The sequence below is a fragment of the Planococcus citri genome, chromosome 2 (genome assembly GCF_950023065.1).
Source record: "Planococcus citri chromosome 2, ihPlaCitr1.1, whole genome shotgun sequence".
In the NCBI taxonomy this organism is placed as follows: domain Eukaryota; kingdom Metazoa; phylum Arthropoda; class Insecta; order Hemiptera; family Pseudococcidae; genus Planococcus; species Planococcus citri.
The window spans coordinates 76,696,894-76,713,686 of record NC_088678.1 but is presented as its reverse complement, the minus strand read 5'-3'; the positions used below and the strand labels follow the sequence as shown (position 1 = coordinate 76,713,686).

The 16,793-nt window shown below is 33.6% G+C and overlaps 3 protein-coding genes across 5 annotated transcripts; 1 reads left to right on the top strand and 2 right to left on the bottom strand.

The window, feature by feature from the left end:
* Window positions 1–608: 608 nt before the first annotated feature.
* LOC135837803 (coiled-coil domain-containing protein 102A) lies at window positions 609–3,831 on the bottom strand. Of its 2 annotated transcripts, none has more exons than XM_065353196.1 (10): window positions 3,670–3,831; window positions 3,456–3,547; window positions 3,218–3,376; window positions 2,949–3,123; window positions 2,534–2,867; window positions 2,227–2,452; window positions 1,928–2,134; window positions 1,658–1,854; window positions 1,502–1,579; window positions 609–1,089 (listed from the first exon to the last, which is right to left on the bottom strand). In XM_065353196.1, exons 3-10 carry the CDS (start codon window positions 3,374–3,376, stop codon window positions 1,011–1,013), a joined length of 1,455 nt encoding a protein of 484 aa, XP_065209268.1. In that variant the 5' UTR covers window positions 3,456–3,547; window positions 3,670–3,831; the 3' UTR covers window positions 609–1,010. The 2 variants fall into 2 exon arrangements, with proteins under 2 accessions (XP_065209268.1, XP_065209269.1); XM_065353197.1 differs by having other exon boundaries at window positions 3,456–3,591; window positions 3,670–3,830.
* A 4,303-nt stretch (window positions 3,832–8,134) lies between these two features.
* Window positions 8,135–9,875, top strand: LOC135837802 (uncharacterized). The gene is made up of 2 exons (XM_065353195.1): window positions 8,135–8,445; window positions 8,572–9,875. The coding sequence occupies exon 2, from the start codon at window positions 8,974–8,976 to the stop codon at window positions 9,856–9,858; it is 885 nt and encodes a 294-aa protein (XP_065209267.1). The 5' UTR covers window positions 8,135–8,445; window positions 8,572–8,973; the 3' UTR covers window positions 9,859–9,875.
* Window positions 9,876–9,967: 92 nt separating this feature from the next.
* LOC135837801 (spermatogenesis-associated protein 7 homolog) lies at window positions 9,968–16,793 on the bottom strand. Of its 2 annotated transcripts, none has more exons than XM_065353194.1 (7): window positions 16,369–16,793; window positions 16,029–16,134; window positions 15,394–15,561; window positions 11,205–11,327; window positions 10,933–11,090; window positions 10,697–10,838; window positions 9,968–10,603 (listed from the first exon to the last, which is right to left on the bottom strand). In XM_065353194.1, the coding sequence occupies exons 1-7, from the start codon at window positions 16,524–16,526 to the stop codon at window positions 10,115–10,117; spliced, it is 1,344 nt and encodes a 447-aa protein (XP_065209266.1). In that variant the 5' UTR covers window positions 16,527–16,793; the 3' UTR covers window positions 9,968–10,114. The 2 variants fall into 2 exon arrangements, with proteins under 2 accessions (XP_065209266.1, XP_065209265.1); XM_065353193.1 differs by having other exon boundaries at window positions 11,205–11,330; window positions 16,369–16,792.

The following is a 16,793-nucleotide window of genomic DNA, read 5'->3' as shown; positions in this document are numbered from 1 at the left end:
TTTGATTTTTTCCCCTAATTTTTGGCCTAAATTTGATTTTCAAAAATTCACCAAAAATCGAAAAAAGCATTTCAGTTCTTGAAATTTTGACAGCTGATAAATTATTGCTTGATCTTTCGATGTACCTGAAGTTGTCCTATTTTGGAACGCAAAATCTGTGATTTCGGCTTTCGGCTGAGCTGTCAATCAAAATGGCCGTCATTTTGTTGGTAGGGGCCACTTTTTTTCTCAGAACGAGGGTTAGAAATTCTCTTTAACCTAGAACTGATCCTTTAAGAAAAAAGTTGTCCCGCATAGGATCGAGGGGGGGGGGTGCAGTAGATCCTTATGCGGGTTCCCTCGATTATAATTCCTACGCCATCTGGAGAGATTTTGAAATTCTGACGAAATCTATCGAAAATCCTTTCCATTTTCGAAACTGATTTGGCAAAAGATTTAAATAGCCCCAAAATCCATCGCGTAAGTACTGCCTGCTGCGCCGTGTAAACAGTGCCTAATGATGTCCTTTCTCGTTCCACAGGTCACCGTTTTATACTTTTTTTAGGTTACAGCTAGTCGTAAAAGATTGCAAAGAACTCATTCAATAATAAAAATATTTTAAAAATAGGTAATTGGTAAAAAAATTTATTAACGAAATTGTTTTAATAAATTAATTTGAAACATTAATAAATATGATTTAGATACCTATTGCAGTCTGCACTATTTTGATCTCTGACTTATTCTCAATAATATTGCACTTCGTAGGTACGTAAAACATACCTTAAGCCATGGATTGTACAGACTGCAATGGATACTTTGTTTTCAAAGTTGAAATGCAATTCAGCGAGTCGTCGATTAGTTTAAATGCAATTTGGTTTCAATTTTCCTACTTTTTGAGAATTAAATGATGAATTATCGCGTTGATAAAATATCCATCCCGAAATACTCGTCAAATACATATGATTAAAGGTACACAAGGTTAGCAACATTTCATGATCGTCATTTCAACGTAAGTATCTCGTGTTCAGTTCTCAAACGTTACCCTCTTCGTCGGTTTGTTCGTCAGAAAATCGGTTTTGAATTTGAAGAGTCGATGATTTTCTTTTCAATCTGAAAGCAAACAATTTTTATAGGTACAGGTGAAAGACTCAGTTCAATCCTTTATAATAAATAAATCGTTATAAAAAACGAAACAGACAGACAGTGATGGAAAACTAAAAGTGAAACTCAAACTAAAAATTAATAACTGGTTCTGAAAAAAGCAGAGACTGAAATTTCAATTGATCATTTTCTTTCTCAGAATTTCCAAAATTAATGTTACGAATTTGATGGAAAAATAAGTGGAACTAGAATTGAAATGAAAAAACTGTAACCGAAACCGAAATGAGCAAAACTGAAGCTAAAAACTGGGATCCGAAACTAAATTGTAAAAGTTTTGCCATCACGACAGCCAGAAGTGAATCATTCCACAGCAATAATATGTACTTCTAATTTATAATTTATTCTACTCAATAATACGTACCTATTCTGAAGGTACTGAATCTGAACTTGAAAATTATCAATTTGCTCCTGCAGATCGTCGTTGCTTCTTTGTAATTTCCTAATAAAAAAAAAAAAAATCAACGTCAAATCGAATTCCTAAATATTTTAAATTGAACGAAAACGAAAAACTAAACACCTTATACTATTATTATTAGCATCTACTTCTTCCTCAGCAGTGGCCAAATATCTCTTCAGTTCTTCGATCCGAGACCTTAACTTTTTAACTTCAGTTTCATATTGCTCTATTCTTCTCGTCGCGTGATTCAGTTCACTGGTTTTATCGGCGAATATTTTTTTCAACTTCAAATGAGCATGTTTCAGATCACTCAATTCCTATCAACAGCATAAAAATCAAATCAAAAACTAGATCTAGAATATTGAAATCATCGTTCAAAATGCCCAATACTTTATTTCGATCAGTCAATTCTAACTGAAGTGTTCTTAGTTCGTTGTCGGTGGTGGGTTGCGATTTAATTCGTCTTTCGAGTCGATCCATCGTATCTCTTAATTCAGTTCGTAGTTTTTTATTTTCTCTTTCTAAAGCTAATTTTTCAGTTTCTAGTCTTTCACGTTTACCCCATTCGGATGCATTTTCTACTTGAAGTCGTTCCAACTGATGTAAGAAAAAAAAATGATACGTCAATTCGAGGATATCAAAATATGGTACTGAGTGTTGAATGAATAATAATTGGACTGAATTATTACCTGAGCTCTAACATCAGCTAAACGTTTATCAACATCTTCTCTAAACGTAGTCTCATTCATCAGATCAACTTTGATGTGAGATACGACATCATTATGAGTATCTTTCAATTGCATTAATTCACGTAGAGCTTCTTGTTTCGATACTTTCAAATCTTCGTACTTTTCTTTAACGTCCATTAATTCAGACTCCAGTTTTTCTATATTTTTATGAAGCAGCTGCTTCTCACTGTAAAATAAACGATAGCTTAGTAAAAAAAAAAAAAAGTGCAATAAACAATACCAATAAAATGCAGGTACGCATACTCACTCTCTTTCGGCAGCTACAGTTTTACTCATCTCGTTCAATTTCAATTGCAATTCCGATAATCGATGCCGAGTTAGTTCATCGTTAGTTATATCGTCGCTAATTTCAGAAATATTAGAAAGAGTATCTTCCATGATAGAGGTTCTTGAAACCGGTTCATTCGTCGTGTCGTGATTTTTATTAGCACCGAAGCCTTCGTTCAAAATATACTCCTCTATACCAGAATCTTTACCGTTACAGGTGAGATGTTCATCAGAATCAGACTGATAAGGTACAGCGTTCAGCTTGGCAGGTTCGAATTTTTCAATCGATTCTAATAAATGACTATCCCAATGACCTGAAATATTGCAACAATTTTGCTATAAAAAATTAAAAATTGAACCTTTTTAAAAAAAACACATGTGTTTTGATATCTTACCGACGTATTTCATTAGTAAAGTATGAATCTGTTCTAATTCTTTGCGCATTTGTTCGTTTCGTACTTCTAAATGTTGTTTTTGACGTCTATACGAATTATTTTCCTTTACAGCGCTGTCTAATTTCACTTGCAAGTGCTTTACTTCTTCTCTGGCTGTGTTTCTTTCATTTCGAACCTTCAATACAAAATTATTAATCGACGAATTATTTTTCTATTTGAATTTCTCCGCAAGGTTTTAATATTGTAGGATGCTATTTAGGTATATTCACCTTACTCCACTTTTCCCGCCAATTAGCAGTGCAATCGGACCACCAGCGCATTGTTTTTTCCATTTGTAAAGCTCGATTTCGAGCTTCTTCCAGTTCTTGTTGATGAAGAGCATGTTTAGTTTCCCAATTTGTTTCGTTCGGTTTTTTAACAGGTGTCATCTGTTGGCAAATTAGAAACAGGTGAAGCTCCAGTATTTGAAAATAAATATGAACTTGTACAAAATGATTATACGACTACCTTGAGAGTAATTCTTCTTCATTTATGTACCTAGTACGAGATGGTCAGGTTGAATTGATTTCTTGACGTGACATTACAGAAACAGCAACCACCTGTTGAACATTTCAAATTTCAATCTGGAGTAACACAACTTGAACTGCACTTAAGTGAACGACGAATTAGAAACACCTCAAATTTGAAGTTTGTGAAAGAAGATTAAATTTTTACTACGTACCTTTCCATGTTGAAAATTCGTCAATGATAAAATTCAGGTGTTCATTGATCAAAAATTTGACCAGTAAAGAAATAAAAAAAATAATGTAGAATGACCACAAATGACCACTGAATTGATAATGCATTCCAATGGTCAACAGTTCATCCACCCCACCATTCAACAGGTAAATTTAGAAGAGAAGGGAAGAGAAACGGTAAAAACAAAAAATCTGTATTTCTCACACTTCGATGGATTCAATTTCATGAGGAGGTGCAATCTACAAAATACTCATCTTCAGTATTTTTTTCATTTTGATTCATGTTTCTAAATTTCTAATATATTTAATATTCAACAAATTCAACGCTAGAATATTTTTCATTCGTTCGTATCAAATAATAGCATTCAAAGCATTGAAAGCAATGGCCGTAGAAATTAGAATGTTAGCGAACCTACGAGATTTGAATTGAAAATGAACTACGAGCGAACGAGTGATTCATATTATGTTTGAAGGGTCATTAGTGATGTGCAAAACTTAGTCTTTTACATTTCACTTTTCAGTTTCAGTTTTGCTTTCTTCAGTTTCAGTTTTCAATTCTCAAGGTTCAAAAAAAATATGAAAAAAGATGAATAGGTATTTCTTTTGGTTCTGTACACCGATCAAAAATGCTTCGACGGATGCGTTGAGCACCAAATTTGTTGTCAGTGAGTGACGAGATCGGTGGAATCCCCCCCCCCCCCTTCAAAGGAGAAAGGACCAGGACCAGGACCATTGAGCCAATGTGGTCTCAGGGCAAAATAATATAATTTTGCCCCATTTCTAGGGATGAAACGAAACTATATTATGTAGTTTTTTAAGATGGGAAGGGAAAGGGGTTCGACTGAAAATTTTCTTACTGATATCGGTAGGGGGAAAAATGGCCAATTGTCAATTTGATATCATACCTAGGTATTCAATATTCATGATGAATTGATGACCCATAAAATTTTATTTTTATTTTGGATTTTTGGAGGTCAACTGTGAATTTTTAAAATATTTTAAACCAAACAAATTGACCTGAGGGAATCAAGGGAGAAAGTTTTTGAAAATTATTTCAAGAGGCCTATAAACAATTTTTTTTTTTTTAAGGATGTGATGTAGAAAGAAAAAGAAGACAGGTCAGAGTGAAGCGAAGGCGAAAACTTTCAAAAAGGGTAATCCCAGGTCCTTTTCCCAGATTTGGAAAATTATGATTTTTTGCAAAAATGTTCAAAAAATCTTTTCTCCAGAATATTATGTTAAAAAAGTCTCATTTTTGCCAAAATTGTACATAATTGATTCTCTTTTTTTTTAAATTATAAGAATATCCCAACTTTTGTCAATATTGCCAAAAAAGTCTTGTTTTTTGCCAAAATTGTCGAAAAAGCGGAAAACCATTTCCTTCTGACGTTATCAAAAATGTCCTAATGTTTTTTGTAAAAATGTACAAAAAACCTTGTTTGTTGCCCAAATTATCAAAAATTCCTATTTTTGCCAAAATTATCAACAAATCTCAACTTTTTGTAAAAATTACCAAAAAGCATCTGTTTTTTGCCAAAATATTAAAAAAATTTAATCGCCAGAATAAGTATCAAAAAAGTGTCATTTTTGCCAAAATTTGTACATACAAAATGATTCTTTTTTGACAAAAATATTTAAAAACTTCAACTTTTGTCAAAATTGCCAAAAAAAGTCATATTTTTTGCCTAAATTGTCGAAAAATATTCCTAGATATTTATTTTTTGACGTTATTAAAAAGTTCCTAATTACTTATTTTTTTGCAGAAACGACCAAAAAAAATTGTTACTAGCAAAAGTTTTGAAAATTCCTGCTTTTGCCAAAATTATCCTAAGAAGTCTTTGTTATAATTATGTTTTTTGCCAGAATTGTCTGCAAATAAGTTCTGTTTTTGCCTAAATTGTCAAAAAATTCGTTTATCTATTTCAAAATTGTAAAGAAGTTCCATTTTTGTCAAAATTATAAAAAACTCCTACTTTTTGTCAAAATTGCCAAAAAACACTCTTGCTTTTTGCCAAAATTTTCAAAAAATTCTGCTCCCAAAATTGGCAAAAATTCTTGATTTTGTCAAAATTATCCTAAAAAGTCTTGCTTTTTGGCAAATTATTGTCAAAATTTTATTTTATTCGTAGTTATTAAACAAACCTGTTCATTTGCCGTAATAAATCATAAATGAATTATTGTGTAAAAAAAAAACTTTTTTAACCAAAATTTTCAAAACTCCTGCTTTTCGCCAAAATTGTTGACAAGTTCTACCTTTTTCACAAAATTTTGTAAGCAAAGACCTTTTTTTTTTTGACAAGTTATCCATATAATTCTGTTTATGCCCAAATGATCAATAAAGTCTTGTTGTTAGCCAAAATAGTCTAACAGTACAGCTTTTGCAAAAGTTGTCAAAAACTCCTAACGTTTGTCAAAATTTGTCTACAAATGCTACTTTTTCCATTTTTAAAATCAGTCTTCATAATTTGTATTTTTCCTCTCGATTTCCTTCTCTATTCAATTTTTCTAAAAGAAATGTGCAATTATACGTCTGAGTCATTCCACTGATTCCACCTCAATTCAACCAACGTTTTTGAATCATGTCCTTCGATTTCGCTCAAATTGTTTTTACAATGTCTACCCACCCAATCAGTAAGAAACCCGCAATCTGTTTGGTCCCAGCCCCTTCAGAGGTGGGTGAGGAATTTCAAAATGGTGCTGTAAGTAGGAGCTACCGTTTAAAATTCTGAAAAAATGTCCATAAATATTGTACCTTTTGATGGAGGGGGAGCAGTGAGCACTCCCACCTCCAAATTTGGGCAAAACTTTCAAAAGAAATCTAGGGCATGTGATGTATTGAATTCTATGTTTTTGGTAACGGTGAACACGAATATGACGTTAAATTTTTGGTTGGACCCCATCCACGGCCCCAGCACCTCCCTAAAAGGCGTAAAAGTAAAAAAAAAGTGGTTTCATTCGTGTGACGTATGAAATAGTATGTATTCAACATCGCTGAACACGAATATAGCCTTGGTTTTTCAAATTGACTTCACCCATGGCCCCCAGAACCTCTCCAAATACGTAAAAGTCCAACAAATAGGTATAATGATCTCCATGTATGGAATCCATCAATCAAAAATCTGACGTCATATTCGTGTCCAGCGTTACCAAAACGTCCAAAACCATGCTATTTCATGTGTCGCACGAACAAAACACTTTTTTGAACTTTTACCCCATTTTGGGGAGGTGCTGGGGGCCATTGATTGGGTCTAATCAAAAATTGACGTCATATTCGTGTTCAACGTCACCAAAAACATATCATTCAATATATCACATGCCCCAGGTGTTTTTTGGAAAGTTTTGTCCAAATTTGGGGGAGGGGGTGCTCCCCTCTATTAAAAGATCCCATCTCGAAAATTGAATATTTTGAAAAAGCATCAAATGGTGCATCTTTGATCTATGGACGTTTTTTCAGAATTTTAAATGGTAGCTCCTACTTACAGCGCTAATTGAAATTTGAACTTTCAATTTGAATGTTCAACTTTCCACTTTTGAAAATTTCAAAATCCTCGAAAAGTTCAAAATGCAATGCCCTTTCGAACTGTGAAATCAGTTTTTATCAAAGTATCATATACTTTCTTCAGAATATTTAGTATGGGTATAAAGGACCTTCAAAAATGCTAAAAAATTGATTTTTCAAACGATTTGTCCCTCTTGATGCGTCAATTTTGGTCAAAAAAATTTTTCCTCCCACTGACCACTGTTAAGCCAAAGGATCAAGTTGGTAAATTTTTTTAATGTAAGGGGAATCAAGATCTGCAACCACTTATACACTGTGTGACGTCGTGACGTCAGAGCGTTTCGCGGGTTGCATACTCACGCTTAGCGTTTTTGCGGCAAAACTGTTATCACTGTTATCAGTCATCAGTCATATCATAACCGCATAATGTAAATTTCACTTTTTGAAATATAACGTGTTTGCTAGTGTTGGGCAAAAATCGATTATTTCAAATAATCGAAAATCGATTAATCGGCCAAAAAAATAATCGCGACTCCGATTAATCGGTGAAAAAATAATCGATTAAATCGATGATTTTCGATTATTTTTTTATCACATTAAAATGTTCAAAATTGCTGAAAAAAACGTAAAAATGTTAATTAATTGACCGTTGAAATAACAGAGAATGACAGAAATGTGATTATTCTGGAGAAAATGATGAAAATACAAGATGGATTGGTCAATATTTCTGTTTTCACGGTTTTGAAAATTATCCTTTTTCAATTTTAACGCCAGAAAACGCAAGATTGTGATGAAATTTACGCCAAATACCCTATAAAAACATGATCGATTATTTTTTTCAAAATAATCGATTAATCGATTAATCGGAAGAAGAAAAAATAATCGCCAAACGATTATTTTTCAGGCCGATTAATCGATTATTCGATTAATCGATTAATAATCGGCCCATCACTAGTGTTTGCAACTCTTTCAATTCGACTTAAATGTGATTCTTATCCTTACTTAGTTGAAGAAATTGAAAAAATATCGCTATACATTATGGTGACTTGCTGTTCTGTTGTGGGATGTCGTAATGTAACTGATAAAGCAAAGGGAGTTCGGATGTTTAACTTTCCGAAAGTTAAGAAGAATTGTATTTCGGCGAACAAGAATCAATTGGTGAGAAAAAGAAGAAAAGCATGGTTTGCCAAACTTAACCGAAAGGATATCAAGTTGGAAGATTTGAATACTAGGAGAATTTGTTCAGCGCATTTCATTTCAGGTAAACACCAATATACTTATGTACTTCGAACAGTTTACGTACCTATAGAAAAATACCACTAGTATTCACATCGAGGTGAACTTAAATACCCGAATCTCACGAATTTATTTTCATTTTTTTTTTTAGGGAAACCTGCTGATGTTATGGATGTTAATGACCCTGACTGGATACCATCTATAAATATGGGAAAAATTGATGTGAAATTAGGAAGTGATAAAACTTCGTAGGCGGACTGAAAGATACGCACAGCGCGAAATTGCTCGAGTTTCAATTTCATCTACTTCACCATCACCACCTGAAGAAATTTCGTATTCAAATTCATCGATAGAAATCAATGAAGATGGCAGTGATGATAGTGCTTCCACGATCGTTGATAATAATACGCCGAAAGAGCAACTTGAAAATGATTCACATTGTAAAGAAACAATCGATGTATGGGGCGAACTTCAAAAAAGAACTGAAGAGGTATTTCAACTAAGACAAGAAATACAACGCCTCTCGGATCGTCAGTTAACCAAGGCAGCTTTTATGAAAGACGAAGTGAAATTGAAATTCTACACCGGCTTGCCAAGTTTTCAAGTATTTCAGTTAATTCAAAATGCAATAGATGATTCATTGAGCTCGTTGAAGTTTACAGCGATAGATAACTTTCAAATGCTTTTATTAACGTTGATGAAGCTTAGAATGAATAGTTCTTTTAGAGATTTGGGCTATAGATTTGGTATTCGAGCCGATTCTGCTTCGCTGATTTTCAAGAAAGTTATCATATTTCTATATCATGCCTTGAATGAATTCATTATTTGGCCTAGTCGTGATGCAGCTAAAGTATTGATACCAGCTTGTTTTCGAAACAATTTTGGAGATAAGTTTGCTATAATTCTAGAATGTTTTGAAGTTAGTACTCAGAAACCTTCATCGTTACGAGCAAACCAACAGTCGTTTTCTAATTACAGTGGTACAAATACTGTAAAATACTTGATCGGTATTACCCCACATGGAGTAGTTTCTTTCGTTTCTAAAGGTTACGAAGGTAGAGTCAGCGATAGAGTTATAACAGAAGACTGTGGTATTCTTAAAAATCTTCTTCCTGGAGATGTTGTGTTAGTTGATCAAGGATTTACTATCAATGAATTAGTTGCAGAGACACAAACAGTAAAAGTACCAGATTCCAATCGAAGCCAAGCACAACTTCAACCAAGTCCTGTGGAAAATACACGAACGATTGCATCTGTTCGTATTCACGTTGAACGAATTATAGGCGAGATTAGAAACAAATACGCTATCATGAATGGTCCTATCTCTATTGAATTACTTCGCAATATGTATCAAAACGAACGATTATTAGATTTCATTGTAAAGGTGTGTTGTATTTTGGCCAATTTTTGTGATTCTATAGTACCTATTGGTGAATAAAGACTCATTTATATAAAGTACTCATTATTGATTATGGCCCTAAAAATTTTTTGGCCACATGTTGATGTTTTTATCCCCCCCCCCCAAGCAGATAAATAAAACAGAGCTATTAAAAATAATCAAATTTTATTCAAACTCTTCGATATATTTGACTTCAAAGAATATAAATAATTATTTCAGAAAAAAAACTGACACTTTACTATTCATTTGTATAAAAATCAACCCCTCCATCGAAAAAATTTGATTACACGAATTTTCAAGAATTTTCAGATATTTCCGATTCCAATTCGCTTTCAAAATCTTCTTCTCCTCGACTTATAATATTCTCTTCTTCAGCGATACTTTCGTCGTCGTTTCTGTCATTTTCTTCGATTTCTTCTTCATTATCACTGACTGAGGATATTTTATCATTATCTTCGCTGTTGTACGAAACATGTTCATCGCTCGATTCGTGATTATTACTTATTTCCGAAGCTACCGAATGATTATCAAAGTCGCTGAAATCTTCGCTGTATTCGTGTTCTTTCGATGCATCCTCGTCTTCGATGGGCTCTTCGAGTTGTGGAATTGCTTCGCTTGTATGATCGACAGAAATAGAGGTTTCTCGAGAAGAATCTGATGCTGGTTTGGGAGGTTCTGAGATAGACGAGTCTTTACCTAAACCGTAATTTTCGTCGTCTAATTTATCGTCTTTGGGTACGCCCAGACGTTCTTGTAGTTTGGTTATCTCTTTTTGCATTTTTTCCTGTAACATTATAATTTTACAAAAGAGTTAGGTACCTAAATTTATAATCAATTTATACTTATTTAGAGTATGTTCAATTATTCAGTTGCTAACCATTTCAAGTTCGTATTTATTGATTTGCACGTGATGTTGGAAAACACTTTTTAGAGCTTTATTAGTGAAAATGTTCTTCTTCAGGATATCATTGGTGATATCTTTCAAGAACTGGATGTAAATTACTTCGTCGTTCACTTTACTGTAATCAATTCGAAAAATTATCGATACCTAATTGACAAATACAGGTACCTATCTAATCTAGGTTACCTATATAGTTGGAAAAAATTACATACTTGATTGAAGTATTGATAATTTTAGATTGATTATTATCAGCCATGATTAATTTAGCAGACTGATGCTTATTAGATAAATTTTGAGGAGTTGAACCGCGACTATCTCCACTTAGTACACCTTCTCCTTCGTTATATGCCGAATCTTCACTGGATTCTTCCTGTAAGTACATCGATAAATGGTTCGGTAATAAATGAAGCATCAGTAATTGCTTGATATACCCATAAATATGATTGAGTTTTAAGTGAATTGTAACCACAGTGTGAATACTGACCGAATAACTATTGCGGTTTAAAACAACGAGTGACTGCTGTCTTTTGGAATTTTTCAAAGATGATTTCACATTAAATACAGGTCGACGTATTATTTCGTCCTTTTTATCATTATCATCTTCATTCTGCTGTAAAAATGATTATAGGTAAATGATTAAAAATATGCATAACGTCATTAACTGATTACCAAATATACATTCTAAGCATGGTTGCCCAGACGCGTGTCAAAGGGAGGGGGGAAGGGGTTTCACACTTCCGAGATAAAAAAATTTAGACGAAAAGTTGGGAATTTTGGGGGAAAATTGGATAAATTGGCAAAATTTGGGAAATTCAATTTTACTTCTTGAATTATAAATATTCAAAAATTTTCGCCCTCGTTTAGCTCGGGCCAGTTAATTTTCCTTTTCCTTTTGCTTTTTCCGGCCAAAGTTATATGTAGAGAAAAATCGTCTTCTCACATCAAAAATAATGTCAACTTATATTTCTTGGAATTCCCCCTCCCCCCCCCCAAGGCCTGTTCAATGCATTCCAGTATAATCTGTCAGAAAGTCTCAACTTCTGCTTTGAAATTTGACAATATTGAATAATGTTCTACTTTTTGCAGAAAATTTGAAAACAAAAATTTCTAATTTTATCCAAATATTGGTTGTTTTTGAAAAATAACTAAATGTAAGTCTAGAAAAAATGTAGGATTGTGAATTTTTGAGAGCTTTTGTCCTCGCCTCGCTCTGGCATTATTTATATTTTTACAAATATTAGGTATAATTTCTTGAAGAACTGAAAATGCTAAAGCCATAAAAACCAACTTTATGCATCTTCAAACATTCAAAAATGATGTTATTTTACGTTTCGAATTATTGATTTTTTACAGCTCTGGCCATCGATCAAAAATAACGTCCTTTTTCTTTTGAAAAATTATTAATTTTTGGGAGCTTTTGCCTTAGCGTCGCTCGGTGCTTTTATTTCAATTTTTGAAAATATTATAATTTCCTGAAAACTGTTGGAAATTTTCGAATGTTGAAATCATTGAAAATCAAATTTTTGCATTATTTATTTTAATTTTCGAATAATCAATTTTTTCGAAGCTCATGCTCCAATCCAAGGTGTCTAACGATTCTGCAAATCATGCAAGTTCTGCAAAAGTCCTGCTTTTTAAACTTTTCATCAAAAAGACCTGCTTTTTTTCAATCAGATTTCAAATTATCAAATTAATTTCTCCTTTTTCTAGAATTTTGAAAAAATTTTGTAAAAAAGGGCTCATTTGTCGATTTTTTTAGAACTTGAATTACACATTCACGAAACTTGAAAGCTTTTGTCCTCACTTTGCTTGGGCTATTTGCTCTTTCCTAATTCAGAACTTATTGTTCAAATTAGAGAATAATGTTCAAAGTTTGAATCATGATAATTAAATTCCTTCCTGCATAAAAAACTTTTTTTCGACTTTTCTAAAAATGAATTTTTGAAAGCATTTAGCCTCGCTTCACTCATGCTCGTTTCCTTTTTTTCAGGTTTGAATATTTAAAAAAATCATCATTCAAATTTTAAAATTTTGTATCAAAAATTGGTATGGTCGAGGAGCCCGCATAAGGATCTATTGCACTACCCCCCCCCCCGGTCGATCCACCGGGACAACTTTTTTCTTGAAGTGGGAGTCCTAAGGAACATTTCTAGCCCTTGTCCTCAAAAAAACGAGGCTCTACTTACAAAATGGCGGCCATTTTGATTGACAGGTCGGCCGAAATCGCAGATTTTGCGTTCCAACATAACACTTGCACGTAATTTTTTAAACCGTACAGTGGTAGATCGAAAGATCAGGCCAGAATTTACCAACTGTCAAAATTTCAAGTGCTAAAGTGCCTTCTTCGATTTTTGGTGAATTTTTGAAAATCAAAATTGGGCCAAAAATGAGAGAAAAAATCAAAATCTTACCAAATTGATCTAGGAAGCTGAAATTTGGGATATACCCTATTTTCGACATGCCAAATCGATTGGAAACTGTTTCAACCCGTTTTGAGCAGTTCTGGAGTCTCCAGCAGATTTTTGAAACTTGAAATTCCCACAAAATTTCATCAAATGAAATTGGAAAGCCGAAATTCATTCTTCAAAACTAATTTCAATACGCTACAAAGTCGACTGCAGGTGGATTTCAGGTCGATTTTGAGCCTCCACCGACTTTTTGAAAATTACTGGAGCCTACAGCAGATTTTTTAAACTTGAAATTTCCCAAAATTTCATCAAACGGAGATGGAAAGCCAAAATTCATTCTGCAAACTAATTTCAATACGCTATGAAATCGACTACAAGTGGATTTCAAGTCGTTTTGGAGCCTCCAGCAACTTTTTGAAAGGTTGTATAGCGTTTTTTGGGATGAAACCACCATGCAGTCGACTTCATATCGTATTGAAATTAGTTTGCGAAGTAAATTTCAACTTGCTGACTCCATCTGATAAAATGTTGTGGGAATTTCAAGTTTCAAAAATCTGGCGGAGACTCCAGTAATTTTCAAAAAGTCGCTGGAGGCTCCAAAATGACTTGAACCCACCTGAAGTCGTCTTCTGAGGATGTTAAAATATGAGTGTAGAGTAAATTTCGGCTTCCATCTCCGATTGATGAAATTTTGAGGAAATTTCAAGTTCAAAAATCTACTGGAGGCTCCAGTAATTTCCAAAAAGTTGCTGGAGGCTCCAAAAGACATAAGTTGAAGAGTTAATATCGGCTTTTCAACTCAATTTGATGAAATTTTGTAGGAATCTCGAGTTTTAAAAATCTGCTGGAGGCTCCAGAAGTGCTCAAAACGGTTTGAAACAGTTTCCAAACCATTTGGCATGTCGAAAATAGGGTATATCCCAAATTTCAGCTTTCTTGGTCAATTGGGTAAGATTTTGATTTTTTCCCTCATTTTTGACCCAAATTTGATTTTCAAAAATTCACCAAAAATCTCAATAGACACTTTAACACTTATAAATTTGACAGATGATAAATTTTAAAATTACGTGTAAGCCTTATGTTGAAATGCAAAATCTGCGATTTCGACTGACCTGTCAATCAAAATTGTCGCCATTTTGTAAGTAGGAGCACTTTTTTTAGGACAAGGGCTAGAAATGTTTCTTAGGACTCCTCCTCTAATAAAAAAAGTTGTCCCTGAGGATCGACCGAGGGGGGATGCAATTATGATCCTTATGCTGGCTCGCCAAGTATCAATTTTTTTACATTTTGAAATTTTTTCATGTTGAAAAATTTTTTATTCTACTCGTACATATTACCAAGAACCTCGAAGGTGAAAATAAATTCAAAGATTGAAATGAAATTATGTACCTGATAAGTATTGTATTTTCAACATCCGATTGCTTGAAAAGAAAATTTTAGAAAAGCGAAAAAATTGAATATAAAATTTTGCCTCGCCCATCCCCACCTCCCTCTTCAAAAATCTCAAAAGTTGAAAAAATATTCTGCTACACGTAAAAGTCCTGCTCAAGTCCTGCTTTTTCATTTAGAAATTTTATTCGACATCGTGTGCTCTCGCTTCGCTCGGACAGATCAGAATTCGAGTGTGCAATTTTTCAAAAATTTTTAAGAATGAAAATTCAACTTCAGAATTTTTAGAAACATAACCAAATCAATTCCTACAGGATTGGTATCGGTGCAAAAAAGTGCTAAATAACGAAAAAAGGTGCAAGATTTCATTTAGAAGTACCAATAGGCACAAAATTTTGTCGGTGAAACTTCTTGTATGGAAAATGATTTTTTTGGGGGTCTGTGACAAATTTGTAAACTTTCTGAAGCTTTTGCGTTCGCTTCGTTCGGGAAAAATCGAAAATGTTCTGTTCTCTTTTTGAATTTGATTTTCAAGGGCCAAAAGGCTAAAAAAAAACTCGAAAAAATTGCGAATTTTGGATTTTGGATTTCAGTACAAACCTTGCAATATAGAACAATTCAAATATTTTGTCAAGCATGAAAGCATCGTTTTTGAACATTTAAAATTGGTTACCTTCAACTTTTATGTTTCCAACTCCCCCCTTCCAAAATTTATTCCAACCACATCTGGCTAATTAGCATGAAAAATACTCGAGGGGAGGGGGGGGGTCTGAGTTAGAAAGTTGAGAAAATGTGACGAAAAAGTTGAGTAAATTTCAGTACCCCCTCCCCCTCTTCCACACACAACACATTACTTCATCACACATTTGTACTTACCTGAGGTAATGGCGAGCTTTCAGTAGACTTCTCCACTTTTTTCCTTCTCGGCGGATGATAAACGCGTAAATTTCGCAGCTTGGACTGCGCGCTCGTCTTCAATATTCTAGGATTAAACGGTTTATTCGGTGCGTTAAACACTTTTTCGTCATTTTTACTTTCTTCTTTCTGTATAAAGTGACAAAAAATCGATCATAATTGAGAACAACAAAGGGGCAAACGATGAATATTTTATCGCGAAAGTTGGTTTGAATATAACCAATATCAAATCACAAAGATGTTCATTTTCGTATTATACTAGTAGGTATATAAACACCTTATATGGGTATAATACCGGGTTTTCTTTTTAGGTGGATATTTTTCCGTAATAAAATATTCATAACATTTCGGTCACATTAAGGCGTCTATAACGATGGGTTTTTTACTGACCCCGTTTTCGTGAAACATGCAACGAATTTCTACGTCGTAAGTAAGTAAGCATTTCATAAAAGTCAAGCACGTAATCAACGGAAAAACAAAATTCTATAAATAGTGGGAGGCGTTTCTTAATTATTATAATTTGACGAGCGTCGAGCTTTCTTGAAAATGGATGAGTAGAAGGAAAATTTGTGCCATTTTTTTGAGTAGGTACCTACCTTGTTATGATGCTGGTAATAATATTTACACGTGATGGTTCCATTGTCTTGGGTCAAGTATGGTTCTTTTTGAAATGTTTTTACTTTTTCTTGCGCTGGTGTTTTGCTATAAAAGAAACGAATTTTAATGCAAAAAAATAAAATATCAAATGAAGTACAGAAAATAATGAAGCTATCATTATTGTTAAACTTCTATGTCAATACATCATTCAGGCAATAAAAAATAAGTGCTACAGTTCGTCAATTTAGAGCATAAGCAATGATCGAAACTTCTTCACGATTGATTTTCGATACATGGGCAAAAAAATGCTGATGCAAACAAATACAAGCATATACTCACGTTCTAAATGGTGACGGATTCCTACTAATGTTCCACTGAGAATTGGTCTTAATTTGAAGAGCTTTCGGTGGCGAAGTATCAATCGTTGGCTTAGCGTTGAATATTTTCCGGTAATGATGACACATATTGAAATAAATAGTGTGTTTATTCTCCACCATATTTTTATACTTAAATCAGGCAATCACTGCACTAAAAACAAAACCGTACCATATTCGAGGGTATTATAGTAACAAACCGAGAATAAACACTCATCATGATGCACTCTTGCTACGTCGTCGTCATCGAATGCAATACCGCGTATAGAAAATATCGCGCAAGGAATAACAAGCCATAAGCTAATAGAAACTACCCAAGTGTTAAAGAACTAATAACATTTACGCTAGGGTGAAATATATCTTAACAAATAATGGTTAACGAATACAACA